The sequence below is a fragment of the Sarcophilus harrisii genome, chromosome 3, assembly GCF_902635505.1.
Source record: "Sarcophilus harrisii chromosome 3, mSarHar1.11, whole genome shotgun sequence".
Classification (NCBI taxonomy): Eukaryota; Metazoa; Chordata; class Mammalia; order Dasyuromorphia; family Dasyuridae; genus Sarcophilus; species Sarcophilus harrisii.
The window spans coordinates 29,710,601-29,736,753 of record NC_045428.1 but is presented as its reverse complement, the minus strand read 5'-3'; the positions used below and the strand labels follow the sequence as shown (position 1 = coordinate 29,736,753).

Here is a 26,153-nt window from a genome sequence, read left to right as displayed (position 1 = left end):
TGTTGTGTAGAAGATGCAGTAATGTATTAATCCATTGGTACCCATTGACCCAATAGCAGAAATCCCATTTTGGATTAGCTGTCAATTTGTTTAAAAAGGATGATTTGAGATAGTGGATAGTTTTGACATAGGTGTTTATGCTGGGAAAGGGCTCTACTTTAGAGGCTCGTTAGGAAGCATTATGTGTGCAGCTCTGGATGTCCAGAAGGCAATATGAGAATATTAATAGTCCATCAGCGATGAATGTTTAAACACACTTACCATTTATGTCTAGGACTGGACCTTGAAAGAAAGTGGCATAAAGGGGGGAAGGACTAGGAAATTTGATTCTTGGGAACAATGCATTTAGACAGGTCAGTTTAACCAGTTAGGGCCCTTTGTATTCACATTCAACTCTAGCTCAGCCACTAATCAAAAAAGATCCCACTTTCAACTCATCATTCAATAAGTAAACAAAAAAACAATCACAGATTACCTGCACAAGGTCTATAGTGGGCTTTCCATTAAGCATGCTTGGAAGTGACATCCAACATCCATAAAGAAGATGACATCAGTCAAACTAGATTCCCTGTGCTCCTAAGGCCTGGGATCCCACTGACTAATCCCTGTTACATTAGCTGCAAGACTATGATAATCAATCAACAAGCAGGATAGCATGGCAGGTAATTGTTGTTGTTTGTTCTTCTTTGAAGAGGATCAGCGACATCACTAAGGTGATATCTTAACATGTTCAGTGAGTTGGATTTGTTAGGTGGAGTTGCACAAAGTCAGCCTCCCTCTCCTCCATAAGTCCAGTGGCAAGACAAAAGACAAATAGCAATGGCCCCATGCAAGGCAGTGGAGTTACAATTAAAAAGAGCTAAATAGGGGCAGCTAGGTAGCGCAGTGAATAGAGCACCAGCCTTGAAGTTAGGAGGATCAAATCTAACCTCAGACACTTAACATTTCCTAGCTGTGTGACCCTGGGCAAGTCACTTAACCCCAATTGCCTCAGCAAAATAAATAAATAACAATAACAATAACAACAACAATAATAATAATAAAAAGAACTAAAAAATCTCTATTCCCAGGGAACTTAAGATAGTATGGAGTCTATAAATTATCTCACCCCTCCAAAGTTCCTTTTAAAAATGTTCCTAGTTCTAATCATCATCCATCATCCATAGAGTCTCGAAGACTCTAGCTCCATAAATTTAATAGCTACAAGACTCTGGGCAAGTCACTTCATTTCTCTGTACTTCACTTTCCTCAACTGTAAAATGAGGATGATAATAATAATGGGACATCCCTTGCAGGGTTATTTCCAGGATTAAATAAGACAGCATTTGTAAAGTGCTCAGTAGTGCCTGCCACTTAATAAATGCTTATTTGTTTCTTTTCTTCTTCCTAGAGATCTTTTAATATGTAAATATTCTTTACATTCTGCTGTCAGAAACACTGGGATGTTTATTCCAGTTTCTCATTTCTCCTAATTCTTCAAATGTTGGTTTAAAAAAAAAAAAAGAGAATACATTTTTAGCTTTACAAAAGCATTTAAATCAATGTTTTCTTTTGTTTTCCCATGGACCTTATGAAGTGTGGACAATTATTTCCCCTCCTTTATAAACAAAGCTCAGAAAAATTAAGGGTAATGCAGATAGTAATTAAGGTGGGATTTCTACTCAAATGTTCTTGACTCCAAATCCAGTGCTCTAAGATTTTCCGAGTAATTTCTCTGCCTCATATTTATCCCTGGCCCCTTCCCTTTCTGTGGAAAAAAACAATCACCGAGAGGGGAGGGTTCTCGACTCACACTGTGACCAACAGTCCTGGGAAGATAGACTTAGTCCTCACCTACTGCCCTTTTGCCTCTCACCCATTTAATACATATATCATCTGCTTTCTGCCTCCCCCATGTTGTGCCCAAAGGTATTGTCCCTTTAATATACCCCCAAAGCTATGGGGAAGGGGAGGGAGAAGTTAATGAGTTGGGTCTATAGCAACTGCCCAGTTCTTGTTTCTTTGGCTAAAGGCAGTTAAACTCTGAACTTGAAACTTGAAAGGAATGGAAAGCCAAAAAAAAAAAAAAAAAAAAAGAGTAAAACAAACACCAACTTGAAATCAGCTGTAAATCATCTCCTTCCCCTTCTTTCTCTCTCTCTCAGACACAAAAAGGCTCACTGAAAGCAATTTTCACATGAAACTAGGAGGAATTGCTGACAGGAAGGAAGGAATGGGAAGCATTGTTGAGTCGGATTCGGTTTGACACTCATTGCTGTGTCATTCTGAGGGAATTATTGTAGTGGGAAAAAAAGGCTAAGAATCCCAAAGATTCACTTAAAGAAGGTCACTGAGGGTGGGCACAGAACAAGACCCAAATGTTTGTTTAATCTCTGCCTCCTACCCACTAGCCCCTCATTGCTGCTGTAGCTGGCAGGGGGAAAGTGGGCTGGTGGTGATGGGAAATTATCAGAGTAAATATGGTAACTCTGAGTTTGCTTGGCTGCAATACATCTAAAGAACTCAAAGCATTTTCCCAGAACAGTGTAATCAGTGTCCCAGGGTCTAAATTATAACTTGGGGAGAGGGCGCTTTTTTAATGTAGATTAACTCTTTCTAAGGGCATCATGGTATCAAGGACAGGGAGCCAACTTTGGACTTAGGAAGACCTGGGTGCAAATCTGATTTTGACACGAATGGGCTCTGTCGTCTTGGACAAGTCACTTAATCTTTTCAATGTCCCCAAGAGACTTTCCAATATTATAAATTGCACGAAACTTTATAATCTGTATTGATACCAATAATTATCACAAAAAATGTTTTATGCTAATGAACATAAGGGTCTAAATTGTTTATCACTATTTCTCCTTTCCTACCTCCTCAAATCAGTAACTCATTCAAGCCACTTGGTTACTAAGTTACAGCTTAAGCATCCTCAATAACAATGTGATAAAAATTAATGTAGCTTCTCAGTGCAAGTTGACCGGGAGAACCTGCCCCACTGCCTCATTAATTCTTACAATGTCCTGCTTTAATTGGCTAGATAGTGTACGAAGCATTTGACACCTCAGTTTCTCTGTAAAGGAGATGGGGGAGAACAGAAAAGGGAGAAAGAGAGGAGGACAGGGAGAGAGAGAAAGGGGAGAGAGGGAGGGAAGGAGGGAGACAGAAAGACACCGACAGAGACAGAGAAAGAAACAGAGAGACAGGCAGAGAAAGAGACAAAAAGACAGAAAGAGAGAGACAGAGATAGAGACAGAAAGACATAGAGAGAGACAGAAAGAGAGACACAGAGAAAGAAGAAAGAGACACAGAGAGAGAGAGAGACAGAGAGACACATAGAGAGAAAAGTTCCACAGTGAGCCTGGACTAGCCCAGGTTTTCTCTGACCAGCCTAAAGTTCAGGTTTCAGATTTTGCTCCCTGCTGCTGTTTCTTAGTGACTATTTCCTATAGTCTAGTTCAAGGAGCATGGGAAAGGATCCTGATTTATAAAGAGATAGAACAAGGATATGAGAATATGATATTTCTGAAGCATTCACAGAACTTTAACCCTAACTAGATATTCCATAGTGGATAAGGCATTTAACCTCTCTGGATCTCATTTTTCTCTGCTGTAAAATGGGAATAATGATACCTGTACTGGGAGTAATAAAACAGATTTCATAGAGTTGCTCTGAGATAATATGGAAAACACTTTGGAGCTACAAGAAAAAGACCACCAACTCCCCAGTCAGCAGAGTTTAGACTCAGTGCTGCCATTATTCCCTTGTACAGAGTCATTTAACCTCCCCAGCCCTCAGTTTTCTCATCTGTAAAATGAAAGGATTGGATTGTACTTCAAAGATCCCTTCTAGTTCCAAACCTGATTCTATTACCTGAGAGCTTTATATATAAATATCAGTTACTCTTACCTGTCTGATAATTTGGTGATGGGAATTATCAGAGTAAATATGACTTGTAAAATGAGGACCAATAATTGTGATGTGGGCTTGGACATTCTTAAGCAAGAGATTTTAAAAGTTTGAAATACTAAGGCCACCTCTGTTGGTCCCTGAAAGTTGGTGATTCATTGGCAAAAATAGTCAACATAATTAAAATGCACATTTACCTTTAATGTCAATAAGGGCTTTTTGAAGGCTAGATCAGTAGGTGATAATGGGAAGCAGAAGCTGTCAAAATGGTGGGGTGTCTTTTAAAAGGGAGTTTCATTAGGGAAAAGGTTAAACTGTTAAAAAAAAAAAAAAAGGAGACATCATTCCTCCCTCCTGACTTAAAAGTATTTAAAGAAATGATACACCATTGAAGGAGTAAGAATGCTAACTGATTTTGGAGGGTCAGCTCCCATTCTCTGCCCTTTCCCCAATCTTGGTTTGTTAGAAACCTAGGTTAGGCTCCAGTTTTTAGGCTTTATTTGCACTAAGGATAGGGAAGTCCTACCTGTTTGAGGAAAGAAGAGAAAGTTTGTGTCCTCTTCTTGTGGGGGGAGACCGTAGAGTATTTGGTGCTTCACTTAAGTGATCCAGCAATAAGAAGCTGGGTACAAATTTCCTTAAGTAACAAGAAATTTGGGCAAAGGGTTCTAATAGGAGACAGGACTGAGCAGAAGAGATAGGGTGGAGGTCACTTTGATGGTCCAGAAGCAAAAGGGGGCAAAATTTCATAAGTAGCAAGGGACTTGGGCAATGAGTTCTAATAGGAGGCAGGAAGAGCAGAAGAGACAAGGATGGAGATCACATGATGTGTAAATGAAATGTTCATTGTGCAAAGGGCTAGTCCAGACTCTGGATACAAACTACCTATATGACCTTGGACAAGTAATTTTTGCTTTTCCTCAAAGTAAAAGGAGGGGGCTAGATGTGATGACCTAGAAGGTCACGATTGTGTTTTGGGAAATCAAAAACCTAGGATATGATTAGACAGATGGTAAAGGATAAAAGATCAAGAAGGAAAGGGGAGCTAGAAACTGACGTGTTTTCTTATTGGCAGATCTAGTCCTGGAGATTGTTTTCCCATCTCCTATTTGGGGGATAGTCCTGTCACTCCAATTTCTGGTCTGGGATATTGAGGTGGTAAATGGAAAAATCTGGGGCTGGAGTCAGAAAGAGTTCAAACCTAGCCTCAGAAACCTACTAGTTGGACCCTGGGCAAACCACTTAATCTCTCTTTGTCTCAATTTCCTTAACTGTAAAATGGGAATAATAATAACTACCTCCAAGGAGTGTAGTGAAATCATTAAATTCAATCAGATAATATTTGTAAAGCCCAGTATGTGGGCATATAATAAGCACTGAATAAATGATTGTTCTCTTGCCTTTTCCCTTGCCTTTGCTCTGAATAGCAGCTCAAGAGAGGCCTTCAGAGTTTTCAGTTACATATATTTAATTTTACAATTATTTATTAAGTGCCAACTTATGCTGGCTATCATCCTCTTCAAGGTCCTAAGGATAATAAAAGCTAGCATTTATATAGGGTTTTGAGGTTGGTAAAATACTTGGCATACATTATCTCATTTGATCCTTACAACAACCCTAAGAGGTTGTTATCTTACAGTTGAGGGGGAAGGCAGACAGAAATGAAGGTGACTTGTCCCCGAGTAACACAGCTTAGTAAGTATCTGAGAATGGATTTAAACTCAGGACTTCCTGACTGTAGCCCAGGGTGCTCTATCCACTGCACCAACTGCTGTTGTTGGAACTTGTTCTTCATTCTGGAAGAAGACCATGACATCGAGGAAGGTAAGTGAGTTGGATTTAAGTGAGGAAGGTCAGGGCAAAGTCACCAGCCTCAGTCTCTCTTCCAGAACCATCTGGGTCCAGTGGCAAGATATAGAACAGGATGACTGGAGAAGGGCCTGGATGTAGTGGGAGGCACTGGACTTTTCAAGGTAAGGTCTTTTACAGACCTCAGCTTGAGTGAGGCAATGCCCTCAGCAATTAAGGCTAAGTAAGAAATGAGGCAAAGAATGGTTTCTTTTATCTAGTTAAAAAATCAATCTGGGAAGGGAAGATCTACAGGGTTTCTTTTCAAAATAGAAACAATTTCTATTTACTTTCTCTCTGAGCCATCAGAACCACAAAGAGCAATGAAGCTTGGGTTGGGACCTATTGTTGGCTAATCAATTAGAGTCAGAATGGTTTGGGTTTAAGGCACAGTCCTTTAAAAAAGAAATCTAGCCTGTAAGCCCCAAGATATCTTTTCAGGTTTTACTGATCAAAATTTATATTCCTTTGAGCAAAGCACCTGCGGTCATGATTCCCTGAGAGATAGAGAAAGAGGAAGGAGGGAGAAAAGGAAGGAAAAAAAGGAAAGGAAAGGAAAGGAGAAAGAAGGGAAGGAAGGAAAGAAAGGAAAGAAGGGAGGGACAGCATTGCTCAACTGAAACTGGCTAATTTAATTCACAGTGCTGCAACAACTACTACTCACAAATTGTGCTTTGTCGTTTATTCTCAAAGAAGACCGAGACATCAGGAAGATAATTTCAAATAAATTAGATTTAAGTGAGATGATTCTAGACAATGTAATCCAACCTCTTCATTTTACAGATGAGGAAACTGAGTCAAATGGCAGTAAGTAACTTAACCAGGTTCACACAGCTACTAAGCCATATTTGAATGCAGGGTTTCCTGACTTCAGGCCAGGTGCTCTATCCACTGTACCACCTAGCTGCCAGAAAGATGATTAGAGATCATGAAATTAGATGCTGTTTTATGGATAAAGAAGCTGAGGTCGAAAGAGGTAAAGGGACTTGGCCAAAAGGATAAAGCTACTTAGAGTCACAACTAGGACCGTGAACCAGGCTTCCTTCCTTCCAGCTAAGTGTTTCTGATATTATGACTCAGAAGTACAATGAAACTTGATATGTGTCCTATTAGAATAACAGCATTACAGAGTTGGAAGGGACCAAACCAAGCCTGGAAAACAATCCCCACATCAACACTCCACAAATGGGATACCAAGCTGAAATTTGTCCCCTTTTAACTTTTCCACATTGTTCTCCATTCTCCTGTGCGGGACTAAATTAAACCATTTTTCAAAGCTCTTCAGATACTAGAAGACAATAATTATGGTCCCCCATATCTTCTCTTCTCCAGGTTAAACACCCCCAATTCCTTCAACTGCTCATCACCCCTTAGATCATGGCAAAATCCCACAATGCCTTTAAAGTCAAGTCAAGTCATCCAGTCAAAAGGAAATTATGCTCAGTGGGACTGTGCCAGTGTGCATTCCTCTCTTTCATTTTTATTACTTTTTCACATGGTTTATGCTTATATTTTCAAAATTAAAATATCAGGAAATAAATTCCAAGAATATCTCAGAGCATCTGTTTAGGGGAGAAAAAAAGATGTAATAAATCAAAGAGCTTTTCAGACTTACCGGAATAATCAGTCATTATTTACTGCATAAAATCAAACGAAACTATCCAATTAGGCCAGTAATTACAAGAATGATATAGTTCTATTTTAGCCAATTTTAGCCAATGATCTCCAGTTGTGGGCCTCACTAAAATTTTATCCTATGGACATTATAGAGGATTTCGGGAGGTAGATATCTTTCTGTCTCATCACATTTAATGACATACGAGTCCTACCAGAGCTCCATTCCAGATGGGACAAGCGATCCGGGTACTCCATCCAGTGAACCAAGTCTTGTAGGAAAATACTGGGAAGAAAGCAAAAATCCCAGAGAATACGCTCAGTGTTCCAAACATGATAAGGACCAGGCTGGCACACTGAAATGGACTTTTCATTTTCCCTTGGGTCTAGGAACTCAAAAATGTTTCACTGAAGCCTGGCTTGAGTTGTGTCTTTAAACATATGTCTCTTAGTTGCTGTAGCCATGGCGCTCAGGCTGCTGCCTTCTTGGGCAATGAACAGGACATTCTTTATAAAGACCAAAGGACTTGAACTGATTCTAATATGTTTTTGAGGAAGGCTGAGAGAATGAAGAAAGACAGGTGGAAATATAGGAGAAAAGAGAGATGGGTAGGGAGGAAGAGGAAGAGAAGACCTGGAGAAAAAGGAGAGGGGAGAAAGAGACAGGAAGAGAAGGAGACAGATGACAAGAGAAGTAGAAGGGAAGAGGGAGAGAGAGAAGTGATGAAAAGAAAGAGAGAATAGAGGAAGAGAGAAAAAAGAGGAGGAGAGACTAGAGTGAGAGAGAGAAGAGAAAAATGAGAAAGAGGAGAAGAGGAAAGAAGAAAGAGAAAGGAAGAAGAAGGGAAGAGAAAAAGGAAAGGTGGAAGGAGGAGAGAAGAAGGGAGAATGGAGAGAAAGGAGAAGGGAGGATCTAGGGAAAGAGAAAAAACAGAGGTGGGGAACAAAGAGAGCAAAAAAAGGGAAGGGGGAAAGAAATTTTAAAAGTGGAAGAAAAGAGGGGACTCAAGATGAAGAGAAGAAAAAAAAAGGAAATGAGAGGAAGAGAAAAGGGCAGAGAGAAAAAGAAGGGGAAAAGGAGAAAAGGGAAAGAAGAGGAGAGAAAAGTAAAGAAACAAGAAGAAAGAAGAGAGAGAAAAGAGATAGATGTACTAATGGGTATTTTGAGAGATTCCTCCCTTCCTTTGTCCTGTCCTAGTCTGGACATTGACCACTTTCTGGTTTAATCAGATGGGAAGATTTGCTGACTCCACTGTTTGTTTTTCCCCTCGCAAAGCCCTATATCCCTTGTGCTTCATAAATCATCATTTACAGTTTCCCACAAAACAGAATAAAATAGGCAGTTCAGTCTAATTTCTGCTCATTCATGTTTTGCAAACTACAGTCACTTGAAGCCAGGACAGTTTTCCTCCACTGTATTGGCTCTCCCCAATTTTGCATCACGAGAAATCTTTTTAAGGTGATTCATTAGAAGAAAATTCATTCTAAAAATGGATTTATTCTATAAAAAACCCTATGAGAAAGTTTCATCCTTGAGCACTAAATGTTACAAAATTCCCTTAATTTAACCAACTATAGTGATTCATTTAATGAGCCTCTCTTTAAGCCAATTTTATTCCATGCCCAGTTATCAAGTGAAGGAAATGGAGATATAGGAGAAAGGAAGACAGTGAGCCGTGATTTTATTGTTGAAGAAAATACGTCTGTTTTTATCTATTTTTGGATCAAAACTCCAGTTTTCTCTGCTGTAGCCTCTGAACATTTACGTCATCATCTGTTAGCTTTTCAAGTAAGGTTCTACCTGTGTGGAGACGAAGACTATGAAATGCGGTCTGAAATCATTCACTAGAGCTAGATGACTGAAGCTTTGTCCCTGAGTGTCAACTTAAAGGTACTTATAACACATGAAGTCAAACAATGGAGCTTAGTCCTTGGTTTGGGAGAAGACAGCTAAAATAGGAAACTTGTTGTTTAATAATTTTCATTGTGTCTGTCTCCATTAAGGGTTTTCTTGACAAAGATACTGTGGGTGGTTTGCCATTTCCTTCTCCAACTCATTTTACAGATGAAAAAAAATGAGAAAAACAGGATTAAATGACTTGCCCAGGGTCACAAGCTGGTTTGAACTCAGGAAGATAAAGTCTAGCACTCTACCCACTGTGCCACCTAGTTGCCCCCAAATAAAAAGTAACCATATGGCTAACTGGGGAAGGGGAAGAGGGAGATGTTGTATTATTTGTTCTACTTCTCTCCAGCTCTCCAGAAACTTACACTCCTTCTTTCCTTTCTCCCTATGAAAATAAAGATGTGCTTCATGCTTACTATTCCAGATACAATTTGTGGTCATCCACTGCTTCCTGCGTTCTCAGATATGTCTTTATGCAAAGCCCTTTCTAAGTAACTGGTACCCTTTTTTGAATTGACTGTATTAATATACTTATGAACATGTATATGTATATATGCATACACAATGTATACATATACATGGCCATGGACATGTGTGTATGTGGTATAAGTATAGTATTGTGTGTATGTTTGTATTTACTTGTTTGTGCTCTCAAAAAATCCCTCTACCTCTATTAGGATGTAAACTCCTTGAAGTCAGGAATTGCTCAGTTGTTATTTGTCTTGCTATTCCCAGAACCCAGAATAGTACAACATTTTTTTTTTCTTAACTAGACCCATGATTTCGTGAATACAATGAAATCCGAGTTAAGAATTTAATGGATCACAGAATCACACAGGGCCAGAAAAATCTTTCAAAGTCTGACCAATACACATAAGGAATTCCCCCACTTCAATATAACTCACCTGTGGTTATATTGTCTCAGTTTGAAGACCTCTAAGGAGGAGAACCCTATCAACTTCCCTAAACATCCCATTCTAATTTTGGCAGCTCAAATTATGAGGAAATTTGTCCTGGCAACAAAACCATGTCCCTCTGCCATTGTTTCAGCCCTCTAGGGCCAAAAAGGACAAACCTGATGCATCTTCAAATACTTGAATATAGGTATCATGCCTATGTAAGTCTCCTTTTACTCAGGCTGAACACACCCAGTTCCTTGCTTCTTGAATGACTGAGTGAATGAATAGCTTCCTCGTTATTGGTAGTATAAAATATCCATCTTAAGAATGAAGTCCACTTTTAAAGAGATACTGGAGGGAATATGCTCCCCCTAATCTGTTAATGTTCTTTTGACAAATCATCTCCATGATGAGTTCCCATCTTTGCTGTTCTTTGGGAGAAAGATAAGGCAACAAGTATTTATTAAGTGCCTTCTATGTTCCAGGAAGTTTGGTAAATGATTTACAATTGTTTATCTCATTTTGTCTTTTGGTACTCTTTGAGTAAAAAGATTGTGTATGTATCAATGTGCAGTTAGTTATTCAAGATGAGGAGGAAGACTTTCACCTGATATTGGAAAATTAACTTAAGAAGTCAAAAAGAAAACTCCAAGGGATTTTTTTAAAAAACTTATTATCAAGTTGATATTATCAAATATGAAAAAGAATAATTAGTTTCAATGTTATATAAACTGTTTGCAAAAATAGGAAAATAAGAGAGACTAACAAATTTCTTCTATGAGATAAATATGGAAATATAGATTCAGGAAATATAGCACCAGGGAGAAATAAAGTATAAAAAACTGTGGACCAATATTTCTAATGAATATTGATGCCTAATAATAAATAACATATTAGCAAAGAGATTACAACAATATACTCTAAAGCTTGAATGATGTAACCAGATTGATAAATATAAGGAGTGGTTTATAATAAGAGTTGTTTCAATAGTAAGGAAGTTTAGACGCAATAGACTACAAATAACAACAAAATAAGTATTACCACATGGTTATATCCATAGATGCAGAAAAACTTTTTGAGAAAATCCTATACTTATATATTTTTTAAAAAATCAAGAGCTTAGTAAACAATGGATTTTTACTTAAAGGGATGAACAACAGCTATATAAAAGAAGAATGAGTATTATCTGTAATGAAAAACTCCAGAGAGACTTTTCAGTAAAATGAGAGAGTAAAAAAAGGATATAATTTCTCGCCACTATTGTTTCATACAGTTCTATAAACAACAAGAAGAGATGAGGAAATAGACATAGCAATGAAGAAGATAATGAAGTTCCAGGATGGTTTTAGGTTATGAGCCTGAGAGACTAGGAGGCTGGTTTTGCCTCTAAGGCAACAAAGAAGGTGAAAGCAGGGAGACACCCACACACAACTGTCATGAGAATACAACTATCAACCATTTTTACAAACAAACGGAAAAATTAAATAATTGAAGAGATATTAATTGTTGTTGCTAGGATCTGCTATTAGATTTTTAAATCGCATTGAGACTTTTGGAATAACCTATATAATAAAACTTACAATCTGATCTAAATTAATTTAAAGATTCATTCTCATACCAATCAAACTACCAAAAAGTTACTTTATAGAACTAGATAAAATAAAGACAAAATTCATCTGGAAGAACAGAGTGTCAAGAATCTCAAGGGAAATAATGAAAAAAAAAATTTGTAGGGGGAGAAGAAGGAAAGAAACCTAGCTTTACTAGATCATAAAACATGCTACAAAGAAATAATTATCAAAACTTTTTGGTATGGGTTATAAATAGAAAACTGAATTGGTAGAACAGATCAGGTTTACAGGATCTAGAAGCAATCGAAATAGCAGTACAGTGTTTCATAAATCAAGGACATCTATTATATTTACTACTAAGAGTAAGGGTGGTAGATATGAAAGATTATTATATATACACACATATACACTCATAGAATATACACACAAACATGCACCCTTATATGGAAAAAATTCCTTTCATAACTATAGATAAGGATATTTGATCAAGCAATAGAAAAAAAATGTTCATAGAAGATAAAATGAAAAAAAATTATGTAAAACTGAAAGTTTTTGTGCAAACAAAATCAATGGAGTTAAAATTAGAAAGAAAATAGTTAATAAGAAAAATCCTAGTAGCAATTTTTCTTATAAATGTCTTATATCCAAAATACATAGGAAATTTACACAAATACGTAAGAAAAAAAATTTTTTCAATTAATAGTTAAATGACTTTAAAAGTTAGAAAAAGTCCACTCAGCCAGGAGGATTCTGGGAAGATGGCAGAGTAAAATGGTAAATTTCAAGCTCTCCAGATTTTCCCCACAAATAAAACAAATTTGTGCCTCAAGGCAAGCATAGATTGTTGAGAAACCAAGAAGACTTGGGGCAGAACAGGTGTCCTCCTGATATAACCCGTCAAGATCTGAAGAAAGATCTTGGCTGAGATTTAGCTGTGTGAAGTACAAATACCAAAGACCAAATGGGGATTTCTCTGGCTAGCTGGTGTGGCTGGAGTCTCAACAGGAACCACAGTGACTTTCATCTCCTGGACTGTTTGCTAAATTGGAATTTGAGTCTGAAAAAATTGAGGGAATCTTGACTGATTGGGATTACAGGTTCAATTGTGCTGCTGAGATGTGGCCCTGGAAGAGAAGGAACCAGCAAATGGTAAGTGCAGAAGCAGTAGGGTAGGGACATTGCAGGCTATCGGCACTTTCAGGAGGATAGAGCTCTTGATTTGGGGTTCCTGTTCAGAGTGGAGAGCTGAACAAAAACCTGAGGCACGATCCCCAATCCCATAGTTAGAGGTGCTTATAATAATACCTCTTATTCAAAAATAAATGACTTGACAAAGAAGAAAAAAACCTCATCATTGAAACATCATTGAAACAGGGAAGACCAGGGTTCATCTTCAGAGGAAAACATTTTATTTAAAAAAAACTTCTACCACAAAGAGTAATGTTAAATGGCTCCCTGCCCAGAGAGAATTTTTAGAAGAATTCAAAAATCAAATGAGACATATTGAGGAAAAACTAATAAATAAATAAATGAAAACCATCTAGAGAAACAAGAAGCTCATGGTCATAAAGAAAACTAGAAAAGAGATACAGAATCTCAAAGATGAAAATAATTCTTTGAAATTAGAATTGCACAAGGAGAAGCCAGTGAAACTATGAGATAACAAAACAGATTATAAAGAATGAGAAAATAGAACAGAATGTGAAACATCTTATAAGATAAACAACAGATCTGGAGAACAGATCAAGAAGAGAAACATAAGAATAATTGGATTGCCAGAAAATTGTTACCAAAAAGAGAACCTTGACACAATAATGCAGGAAATAATCCAAGAAAATGGTCCTGGAGTGATATAACATGAGGGGAAAGTAGAAACAGAAAAATCCACCCATCACCATCTCAAAGAGATCCTTTGTAGAAAACACACAGGAATATTATTGCCAAATTTTGAAACCTCCAGATCAAAGAGAAAATTTCACAAGAAACAAGAAAAAAATTAAAATATTCTGTAGCTACATTTAGAATTGCACAAGATTTATCAGCAGCTACAATAAAAGATCATAGGTCCTGGAATCATATCTACCAACAATCAAAAGAACTAGGCTGTGGCCAAAAAGGCTGGAATGTTGGACTGAATCTAATATGAAATTTAATAGGGTCGAATGCAAAGTCTTATATTTATGTTGTTGTTTTTAAAATCAACTTTGCAAATGTAAGGTGGAGTAATTGGGATCAAACAGCAATTTGTCTAAAAAAAAAAAAAAGCTGGAGATTTGGAGTGGACAATAAACTCAACATGTGACATGGTACTTAAAAAACATTAGTTGTAGAAACAAGGCTATAGAAGTAACATGACTTAGTTGATAGAATTCTGGGCTTCAAGTCAGAAAGACCTAGATTAAAAGCCCTGTCTCTGTGGGGCAGCTAGGTGGTACAGTGAATAGAGCATTACCCCTCAAGTCATGAGGACCTGAGTTCAAATCTGCCCTCAAACACTTAACACTTCCTAGCTGTGTGACCTTGGGCAAGTCATTTAACCCCAATTGCCTCAGCTAATTAACTAATTTTTAAAAATCCTGCCTCTAACACTTGCTAGTTTTGGAATCTTACAAAAGTCATTTAATTCCTGTGGGTCTTGAACACCTGCATAATGGAAGGACTTTCCATGCTGGAATTTCCTCACACTAAAGAAATTGCACATCCTTTTCCCATTTGCTTTGTATAATGTCTGGGACTAGGAAGATGACTCTTCTTACTGTGGGAAACATGTCTACACATATGCTAGTTCTGAGAGAACCTTTAGAAGTCATCTATCTAGTCTAATCTTCACTGGAACAGGAACTTTTACCACAACAAATATTCCTTATAGGTGGTCATTTCAGTCTTTGTTTGAAGTCCTCCATCCAGTAATGTGCTGGTTTTAACAACTGTTTAACAGTTTAACAACTGGGTCTCCAAAAAAAGTTTGCAGGACACATTACTAAATCTAATCTGCATGATTAACATTTTCACCACCACTTTTAAAGCTGGTCATCTACATGATACATCTAGGCCTGATTTATAGCATTTGCCAATTTCCAAGGTATAAATACTCACATTGAGCATTGAATAATTGGAGAGCAAACTGGCTCCAACATATCCCTACCACTGGGCAGCTGTCTCCCCAGGCATCCCATTTTACTTTTGAAAGATTTTCTTTGTAAAGAAGTTTTTCTTTTCGTTGATCCTACATTCCTTCTTTGGAATGTCCAGTTATTACTTTTCAAATTAAGCAAGAAGAATAAGCCTAATTCCTCTCTTGCATAACATGCTCTTCCTAAATTTGAACTCAGTTGTTTTGTTCCCTTGAGTTCTCTTTTCTCCAGGCCACATGCACCCAGACCTTTCCAATGATTCTCATCTAACATGATCTTAAGGTCTTTTTACCATACTGACTAATGTCATACTGACTGTTAATGTCTTTCCTAAAATGTGGCTCCCCATATATTGTCTAACCAGGGCAGAGGATGTAGGGACAATTACTTCCCTTTTGCATACTATAACTTTATTAGTGACACATACATTGCATTAACTTTTGGGATTTCTAAAGTTTCCACCAATGGAGATGATTATAAAATACTGATTATTGGGTGATGATATTGTTGTGTCTTTTTCAAATTGTTGTGTCTACTATGAATGCATAGTAGAGTGAGAGATCTTAGGACTTGTATTTTATAAAAGGTGATAGCTTAACTTTGAAATGTTATATGTCAAATCTAAAAGCTCTAGAGATATCTAAACAAACCCTCTTATATACAGACCAGAAGACCAAGGCCTGAAGAAGTGACTTGTCTATGATCATATAGCTAGCCTGTGGCATTGCTGTGATGAGACTAAGCTGGTTAAGTACAAGTCTTTCTTCCCTGATCATTATATATGGCAACAACAAGACTGTACAACGATCAATTCTGATGGATGTGGCTCTCTTCAACAATGAGATGATTCAAACCAGTTCCAATTGTTCAGTGATGAAGAGAGTCATCTACACCCAGAGAGAAGACCGTGGGAACAGAGTGTAGAATACAACATAGTGTTCTCACTCTCTCTGTTGTTGTCTGCTTGCATTTTGCTTTCTTTCTCAATTTTTTCTCTTTCTTGATTTGATTTTTCTTGTGCAGCAAGATAACTATATAGATATATATATATATTGGATTTAACATATATTTTAATATATTTAACATATTTTGGACTACCTGCCATCCAGAGGAGGAGGTGGGGAGGAGGAGGCAAAAACTTGGAACAGAGGGCTTTGCAAGGGTTAATGTTGAAAAATTACCCATGCATATCCTTTGAGTATTAAAAAGCTTTAATTAAAAAAAAAAAGTCTTTCTTGCCTACCAATAGAACGAAAGCTCCTTGAGGCCAAGAACTATTTTATTCTGTCACCAAACGAGGTGACTGCCATATAATGGGCATTTAATATATTCTTGTGGAATTAAATTAAGCACTTCTCTCTTCTGCTCCTTATAGCATTCTTCTCCCTTATTTTTTGCTTTCTCATCTTGATTGGGCTCAAAAGAATTTTAGTCCCAAGATCTGAAGTATGACTATTTTTGCAGATCAGTGTCAGAAAAAAAAAACTATAGATTTGCCCAGGGCCTAGAGAATTAGATGTGTGAGCCAACAGTCCAGTGAAAATGATTAAGTCCAGAGGAGGCATGGTGGACCTATCCGTGACCATGCCTAAAATTCAGTCCTGGACAGAGGTGGGGAATACAAGGAATAACAATAAAAAGGTAGAAATTTTGGAGAATTAGCCCGAGTCAGACAAATGGTGATCTCCTTTCATTTTGCCTTCTTGATACTCCCCAGCCCTAATAACCAGGATCAGGTCTTACATTTCTTTTAGTCTTTTGGATTTAATAATAATAATAACAACAGCAATAACTATCAATTATAAGCACATATTAGTGTCAGTCATCGTGCTAAGCATTTTACAAATATTATCATTTAATTCTTACAACAACCTGGGGGGTGATGTAGGTTCTATTATTGTTGCCTTTTTAACAATGAGGAAACTGAGGCAGATAAAAGTTATGTGACCTGTCCAACATCACAGCTCACTAATGTCAAGGGAAGTTTTTGAACTCCTGATTCCAGGATTGACACTTCAACCACTGCTCTGATCTAGCTGATTTAACCTAGTAGATATTTATTAAGTGATCCCTATGTGAAAAGCCCTTTTCTTGGTAAAGCAATATATTGTCTAATATAAAATGTGTAGAATTCTCCTGGGCATAGAAATTGTGTGGACTGGATAAATATAGTATAAAAATTATAATCTTGCTCAATCTCTTTTCCTCATGATGATTATTTTATAACAAAGAAAGATTTGCTCTAGATGGTTCTTTGCCTTTTAATTCAAAGTCTACTCTGGTGGAGTCATCCAGTCTAATCTCTCTATGGAACATTGACTGTATTGATGCCCTGGAAAAAGTTGGATACGCACTGATTATGTTTCAAGCTGATGAATACGGTCTTTCTAAGTGGCTCTCAGTATTAGCTCTCAGGAGGGCCATAGACACAGTCCTATGGGAGGAGGGAATAGAGTAAAATATGCCTCTTAGTCTTGTCTTAACAGAACGCCTCTGTTTCTCATGATAAAACTGTTACTAACATGTGCTGTGTGCTGGACAAATCATAGCACATTAGTACGGTTGAAAATCAACTTCAGATTTAGGGGGAATTCAGTTTGAATGAAAAAGAGCTCATATTTTCACAATTGTTTTACACTATCTCATTTGTTCCCTCTGACAAGCTTTTGATGATTATTCCTATTTTACACATAAGGAAACAGAAGCTTGAGGAGATTAAAAGTCTTGTCTATGATCACTTAGCGTGTGAGATGGGACTAGAACTCAATCTTCTTCATTATACTGCCTCTCCCAATGTGACCTCTGATCTCACCAAAAAAGGCAATCCTTCCCAAGGTGTTGATTGCAACCCATCCATGTATCCTCATCCTGTGTAATTCTTCCATAAAGAAAATGCTGGGAAGCATTCTCTAGATGTGTGGTTATTCTGTGGATACCAGTGCAGTCTTGGAGAATCCTATTTAATCTTCTATATCCTCTCCACAAGACCAGTCCACCTCCTTCCCTAGTCCGCCATGTCCTAAATGATGTCTTTTATACCATTTCTCATGAGTATAAAATGTCCATTGACTAAATTCAACCTGCTCACACATACAATTTATTTTTTTAATTTGCAATTCTGATTCTTCTGTAAGGGTGTTGGATGAGGTAATAAAGACAAAGTTCTTTGCAAATATCCAAGTACTATATGGTTGTGAGCTATTATTATCACAATCATGGCTGCAGTGTTCCATGATCTCTCATCAAATAATAACACCAGAAGCATTTTGATGTTCAGGAAGGTGGACTTTTGTCCCACAGGGAGCAATTTGGCATCAGTGAAAATATTGGATACTCTGAAAGGGATTCAGCTCCTTAAAAAAAGTAAAATATAGAAAGATGCTAAATACAATGGCTCTGACTAGTGATTCTGAAAAATGGATAGTTGGTCTACTACTGAAGCTCTGGCTGACACAAACCATGAGTTATATCGCAAGTTTCTTAACAACAATAAAGTGTGGGCTCATGCCCTGATCTGAGCTACCTTCTGGCAATCACAGCATTTGGCTCAATGTTTCTCCAAGGACTCTTCATTGCCACACAAGAATCCCAGTTAATGAAATATTTATTGGACATGTTTTGTTTACTCTAGCAAAATCCACAAATGACTGATACCTGAGTCCATAAATGAGCAAGTCATTTTTTTTTCCTGTCTCTACTGAGCCTTTGACCTCCCCAGTGAATGATGTGGTCTTCCAGTCTTATAATGTCACCCTGAATGGGGCTCTCCAATGGGAAGGAGAGTATTTAGGTAAATATAGAACCAAATATGTCACCCCTCTGGTCAATATCACCTTCTCCAGTGACATATACATTCTTTATGACTACTACCCGGAATTGGTTTCCTCACTAGGGGAAAGAGTTCAAGTGATCTCTTGGTATGTAACAGTATCAGTAAAGGAACAGGTTCAAGTTGCTCCTCCAAGTCATGGTTCCTTGCTGGGTCATACCTAGCTTTCTGCTGTATAATTTTACTATGCAGTTGTCTAGCCAGTTTCTTCACATTAGTTCATCTGAGGCAACCAGATTGCACAATAGTCCTGGAGTCAGGGAGATTCTGAGCTCAAATCTGGCTTCAGACATTTACTAATTGTATGCAAGTCACTTAACTTCTGTCCACCTCAGTCTCCTCAATTGTAAAATGGGGATAATTATAGTATCTACTTCTCAGTATTATTATAAGGATCAAATGAGATAATATTTATAAATTGCTTTGTATATGGTAGGTGCTTATTTCCTTTTTTACTCCCTTCTAATGTAAATGGTCAGTGGGGCAACTCGCTGTAAGTTTGAGTAAGTCTCAAAGAATGGTCTTATCAATGGAACAATGAGAATTTTGGACAAAGAAAATTTATACCTGACACATCTTTCTTCTATATTGATAAAAAATAAAGGCATTGACTCTGATGATCACAATTTTTGGTTTTTAATTACATGAGAACATTTATTTTTAGTTATATATGGCCAAAATAATGTATTTATCTACTCCTTTTATATAGTAAATGCTTACTACGTATTTGGGATCAAACTGAGCTCCCTTGCATTTAATGGTGGAAGTGGAACATTTTTGTTATGCTATATATAGGTAAATAGATTATTTTTTATTAAAGTTTTATATTTTTAAAACATGTGCATGGATTACTTTTCAACATTGACACTTAAAAACCTTATGTTCCAAATTTTCTCCTCCTTTCCCCCACTCCCTCCCCTAGATGGCAAGTAATCCAATATATATTAAACATGTTAAAATATGTTAGATTCAATATATGTATACATATTTACACAATTACTTTTCCACACAAGAAAAATCAGTAGATAGATTGTTAAGCAGAACTTCTGAGGAAGAACTCACCAATTGGAAGAGTGGGCCAAAGGGGCAGAAGCATCTTCCAGGGCAAGGAGGTTTCTTGAATATGGTAGAAAACTTCTGAAAATCAAGAGTAGAGCTAGAAGAATAAAAGAGTTATTTGGGCGTTTAACTCACTTCCATATTTCTATTTTTTCTTCTCCCATAAATAATGAAAATTATGACCCTCTCACTACCATACCACAAGAGGATGTGATCAAATATAATTTCCAATCATAAATATAGAGAAGGAACCTAAGAGGCTCAGAGAAGTTGTGATGTTTTTTCCAAAGTCACACAAATAATATGGATTTGAACTTGGGCGCTCTGATTCCAGAAAAGATATCTTTTTTTTAAGATTGCTCTGAAATAATCCTAGCTCTTTATAATCACATGGGGATTTTCAAGGATTAAATTTAATTGTCTACATCCTATCCAGAAGGACTCACATTTCCAGGTCTCTGATAGGTGAGATATTTGGCCCATGAGAGAACATTGTGAATGACTTAGTCTTTCCTCCATTCAGATTTTATCTGCTTTTCTATCTCCCACCCTGAGACACCTCTCGAAGTCATCTGGAATATATCATTGCTCTCCTAAGTTTTTGTGAAGGAAAACAACTTAAGAGTGACATCAGCAGACTTCAGCAGCACTGAATCCCAAGCGTTGCAGCTGCAAGCAAATATTCTCCCTGCTAGGAAAGCCTGAGCCAGGTGCCCCTCCTCCATGGGCTACTGTTCAGAGCATCTTGTCTTTCTCCTCTGGTCATTCCAATCTTGTTTGGTCACAGAGATGGAGGTGCTCCAAGGAGACCTGTGTGGGTGGGTGTGTCAGGAGTTGTGACACCTTGGGTGGAGATGAGGGAAAACAAACTTCGTAAAGCAAGAAGGGATGTGGGGCATGTGGGTAAGGGAAGAAAAGAAGAAAACAGAGAGGGAGAGTGGAAAACAAGAGAGGGATCAGACAGAGAGGGAAATATTGATGAAGTCAGAAAGAGCTTCTTGGGTAGGTCACAGAGCTTGAGCAACAGTCTGGCTAGAGTTGATTTGGGAACGGAAGGGTGAAGGAAGTCGCAGGACAGTCACGTGCTGCTCACAAAAGATCCAGAGTTTGGGAAAAGATGCAAGAGGGAGGGCAAGAGGAAAACAAAGAAAAAGCAAAATCACAACAAAAAGAAGAAGGGAAGAAAAACTACCAGAATCCTGACATGACAGAGGTGTAGAGCTGGAAAGAGAATTAAGTCACATGTGTGGTAGAATCACCTCTAGAAGTGGAACAGCCCTCAAAAGCCATCTAGCACATTCTCAACCCCTTTTTTGTAGATGAGGAGACTGAGGATAATAGAAATTAAATATCTTGCCCAAGATGACATACACAGTGTGTGGAAGAAGTGGAAACCTATGGCTAGGTTTTCCTAATATATCAAGTTGTTTACATGGACAAACCCTTGAAAACTGTCCATGTATATCTTAGGTTCTTGGGATTGAAAGCTATAAATGCTTTTTATAGATCATCTCTTCCAATACATAATAATAACTCACCCTATTATTATAAGCTATTATATTATTACTACTATTATTATCATCCTCATCTCATTTTCTTCCTTTTTTGATGGGATTCAGTTAGAAATAGGTCCTATAATGAATCCTTGATGGTCAATGTTCTATAAACAGTTCACAGATGCAGAATATAAGTGCATTTTGTAGGTAAATAAAAATATTAGGATGGAAGCTCATAGCCTATCTAGGCTCATTGAAAGATGCTCAGTGAAACTCCTGAAGCAGAGTGAGATGGGAATAACTTGAATTACTTCTTGCTCCCTCATGAATTTGATCTCATCCAGGTCTCTGTATTTGGAGAGTTTTTAGGTCCATGTAGCTTGGAGATAATGAGAACTGAAGATGATGACATTGATTGCAAAGGTTATTTTTCAATTTTTATGCTTCAATGTATGTTCAGGAGATTGTGGGCTACAGTTCAGTCAGTGGCAATGGTGTATTTCCAACAGATTCTAGTAAATGAGTTCTTATGGATATTACAAGGTCTCTGTTTTCTATATTGAGATTTGTCACCTGTCAGTCGGTGAAAGACAGCAAGCTCAAAAGTTTAGTTCTGATCATCAGATCATATTTTGCTGGGTATTCAGCAGGTGCTAACTATTTATTGTCTGCAGTGAAGCTTGGTGCTGTTTTTGCACTAAATCCGGGATCCTTAAGGATAACTCTCCTGTAGTTTCTTCTGGCAAGAACCAGGTTCTTACTTACTATCATAAAACCCTCTATTTACACAAAAAAATTAATAAATCAGGCCTTAGATTGATTTTTTTATTAACAAATTGTTGGCTATATTCATGGAGATGTCTCTTAAGGATGTCTTTAAATGTCATTCTTAGGCCTTAATCATTTTATAAACTCCATATAGAGGTAAGCCACTTCAAGTTACATTAGACAAATCCAAAAAATGAGTATTTTTATCAGCCTTTATTTTCAGTGAAGTGACTACTTGTCTCAAAAATATTTTCATAGCGTTTTTCGTAAGCTGTTCAGATATGCCTTTAGAATTTCTATCAATTCCATTCTTCCTTTCTTATGTGTAAACATTCATTTTTTCCATAGCTGCCTGAGGATAATGGGCCCTTTGTTTTGTTAATATTGGATATGTTTTTGTTAGGGTATTTTCAGAATCTGTTATGGTTCATTCTGAAAATATACATTAAGACTGGCCATAGCCTTTTCCTTGATATCTTTATGCTTGATCTATCTGCTTTAAATTGATGGCAATTCATTCCAGGTTCTTGACACAAGAAACTATGGAAAGGTTACCCTTCAGGAGCCTGGAATTAGTGATCAAAGGCACCACAAGTCTTCTAGTCTCCCTTAGAATTATCCTGGACTTCTCTTTTTCTCACCCTCCTTTTCCCTTTATTAATTTAGCAATAAATTGCCAAATCTTGCCATTTCTCCTTTCACAACATGTCTCAAATAAGAAGACAAAAGCAGGAATAATCATAACTTTTGCTCAATAGAAAGCAAAAATAGAAATAATCAATCATGGTCAACCAATAAACCTGGATCATAGTATCCTACCAACACACAATTTTCTGGGAGGAGAATGGGAATGCACTTTAAAAAATTAACAGTGAAGAGATCTGTGAACTGTCCTGCAGAACTCTGCACGACAGGTTTTTGTGCCCTTGATTCTTTCAGGAACTGTCTTCACATGAAATCATCCTTCTTCTAGGTGCTTCCTTTCTGATCCTCACTCATTCCTTTAGGGAAAGGCTCACTTTCAAGTTAATTAAAAATTAACAAACTTTTAGTTCAGTCAACAACAAGAAAGTGTTATGCCTTATTGGCTGAGCTATCATCTATCTGTCTATCTAGTGTTGCATACATTTGTGTATATGTATGCATGCATGCAATAACAATACATATGTGTATATATATGTACATAAACAACAAGTATGATCTAATTGGATTATTGCCAACCAAGCTACATAGCAGATGGAGAAGCTAAACATTGTGTTGGAAGACTTCTGGGACACAAAAGTGGAGAGATCATTTTTGAAGTATGTATAGAAGGTTATGGGCAAGAATTGCTAAAGATGTGAAAACATAGGTAAATTATGATAGGCACCGATAGATGGAACGCCCATAGCAATTAGGTTACCCATCCATCCATCTGACCAAATCCAATAGCCATTTCTCAGTACCATCCCTCTTGATCTTACTTCAGCTTTTGACACTATTGAATTTCCTCCACTAGGAGACACTTTTTCCACCATGGATTTTCATGATGCTGCTCTTGTAATTCTCCTCTTACAAATCCACATCTTCTCAATCTCTTTTGCTGCATTGTCATCCTATACTTCCCCCTAACTGTGAGTGTACTCCATATCTCTATATTGCACCCTCTTCTCATTCTACATCCTGATATATCATCCTATAATCTTCCAAAGTTTGCATCATTTCTGTGTAGATGACACCAAGATTTATAGATTTAATCCTAGTTTCTCTGTTGAGTCCCATTCACAAATCTTCAGCTGTGTATTGGGCATTTACAATTTAAGATCTTATTGTTATCTTACCCTCATCATGCCCTAAATATGACTCATTATGTTTCCACAAAAATCCTCCCCTCTCCTTCACTTTTCTATTTTTGTTGAGACATGTCTCCTTCATTTCAGTCTCCAGGTCTGCCCTGAGAGTCATTGCCAATTCTTTGTTCTTTCTCCTTTCTCATATCATTCCAATTGCTACATCTTATATATTCTATCTCCATTTTCTCTTTTGCATTCACTCCTTTTATTCCACTCACATGACCAGCCACCAATTTCAGGTCCTTGTCATCTCTTGAAACGGTATCCTAATTTGTCCTCCTGCTTCCAGTCTCTCTTTTTGAATCCTTCTTCCATATAACACCCAAAATAAAAGACTCGGTTGGCTTCCTTCTGTTGTTCATCCTTCATTTTTGAAGAGGGCCAAGGTCATCATAGGTGGAAGTCTATACTTTCAAGTGAATTGGATTGAAATGAAGCAGAATTGTACAAAGTCATCAGTCTCATCCTTGCTCTCTGAGTCATTGAAGAAAAATGGCAGGACAAAAGTCAAGACAACTGTGATGACCCAAGATGCAATGGATGACCTGGGTATCTTTAATGACTGACCCTACCCTAAGGACTCCACAGCACCGGCTTCAGCCACCTTTATGGTCACCGGAACAAATTGTTTTCATCTACCTAATTCACCAAGGAGAGTCTTCATATTGTTGGGGTTGATATCCATCTAAACTCAGTGATAGTTTCCTTTAACCTATTTACCAAGCCTGTCTACCAAGATGGTCTTACTAGGGTGTGGCTACTGTACATGCTACAGCTTCTTGGAGACCCAAGTGTGAGATGGGTGAATCACTACCTAGACATCAAAGAACAGCCCTAACAAGGGCTCAGCAGGCCCTCTCATCGGAAACACTTGTCATCTTGAAACCAAGCCTCACATTTTGGTTTTTAAAGCTCTTCACAGCTGGCTCTAGCCTACTTCTCTGTTTTATTCCACCTCACTTCCTACCATGCACACTTGGACCAGATGAATGGGTCTCCTTGCTGTTGACTGCATCTTACCTCATTTCTCCCATCCTTATGCAGATTGTCTCCTCAGCCTGGAATACATTCTCTTTCTGATATCTCTTAGCTTCCTTCAAAATCGAGATCAATCACCATTTTCTACAAGAAACTTATTTTGATTGCTTACCCCTCTATATCTCCTCCCCTCCCCTAGAAATTATATCACACATGTTTTGTGTATTTCTTGTTACCTGCCTTTGGGGAGAGTACTAACCTTGACTCCCATGTTTGCCCCACATTTTATCTGGAAAAAATAACTTACATATAGAAGACCTAGCACCATGCAAGCAAGAAGAAGGGACTCAAGACTATTCATTTATAATTTTTTTAAATAAAATGGAGATATCATGGAACCATGTAAAGAACACTGGCTATGGAATCAGAGGACTAGAGTTCAAAAGTCATCTTCAAGGCTTACCTGTATGACACTGGCTGAATAATTTAACTTGCTAAAAACAAGGGGTGATTGAATTTGATGGCTTCTGAGGTTCTCATTAGATCTGTCATCTTGGGGTTCCCACATCCCCATCAAATCCTACAATAATGCCACGTTTCTCAGAACCTGTTAAGATTGTTAGATTGGCTAAGTCTGCATTGCCCTTCTTAAGAGAGGAAACAATAAAATGAGATCTAGCTTGGGAGTAAAGAGAGGAGAGAGCTAGCATATCCAACATGACACATATCTGAAGATAAATGGACCAAAACAAAAGCATGAACTAGGAAACAAGATAAAATAATCTTTAGAAGAGGGAGGGGGCAATTGATAGAGCTGCCAAATTTCAAGTTCCTGAGAAATTTCCTATGTACGTTAGATTAACTCCTTGAAAGCTGGGTCCCTATCGATTATTTATTATGTATCTTCTCTTAGATGGGGTGTATGTTGTAGGGGTTAATGGCATGGCCTTGCTCCAAGAGGAGTTGGATTTAAGTCCAATTGGGTGTGTAGCCTCAGGCAAATATTTCACCCTTTTAAGGCCCCAGAAGACTCTCTATCTAACAGAGCAAGTGCTAAACTGACTTATAGAGGAGCTTATTTCCTTTTTTGTTTTTTTTTTTTATTTTAAAAAATCTTTTTAAAAAGATAGTTTTTATAATTAAAAGTCATTTTGATACTTTGATGGCCCCAGTAACTCAGCAAGTGGCCTTTCCCAGAAGTAGCTATGTGCTGCAGTGGTTAGAGTACTGGGTCTCAAAGCAGGAAGACCTGAATTAAAATACTGCCTCTCACTAGTTGTGTGATCCTAGACAATCCTGTTTGCTTCAGTTATCTCATCTGTAAAAT

The 26,153-nt window shown here is 37.6% G+C and overlaps 1 protein-coding gene across 1 annotated transcript in view; it reads right to left on the bottom strand.

Moving 5' to 3' along the window:
• Positions 1 to 7,836, bottom strand: part of TMEM212 (transmembrane protein 212) — a 34,743-nt gene extending 26,907 nt beyond the window's left edge. The window contains exon 1 of the mRNA XM_023500822.2: positions 7,570 to 7,836. Within this exon, the coding sequence (XP_023356590.1) occupies positions 7,570 to 7,728 (159 nt within the window). The 5' untranslated portion in view covers positions 7,729 to 7,836. The remainder of the gene's footprint in view (positions 1 to 7,569) is intronic.
• Positions 7,837 to 26,153: the final 18,317 nt, after the last annotated feature.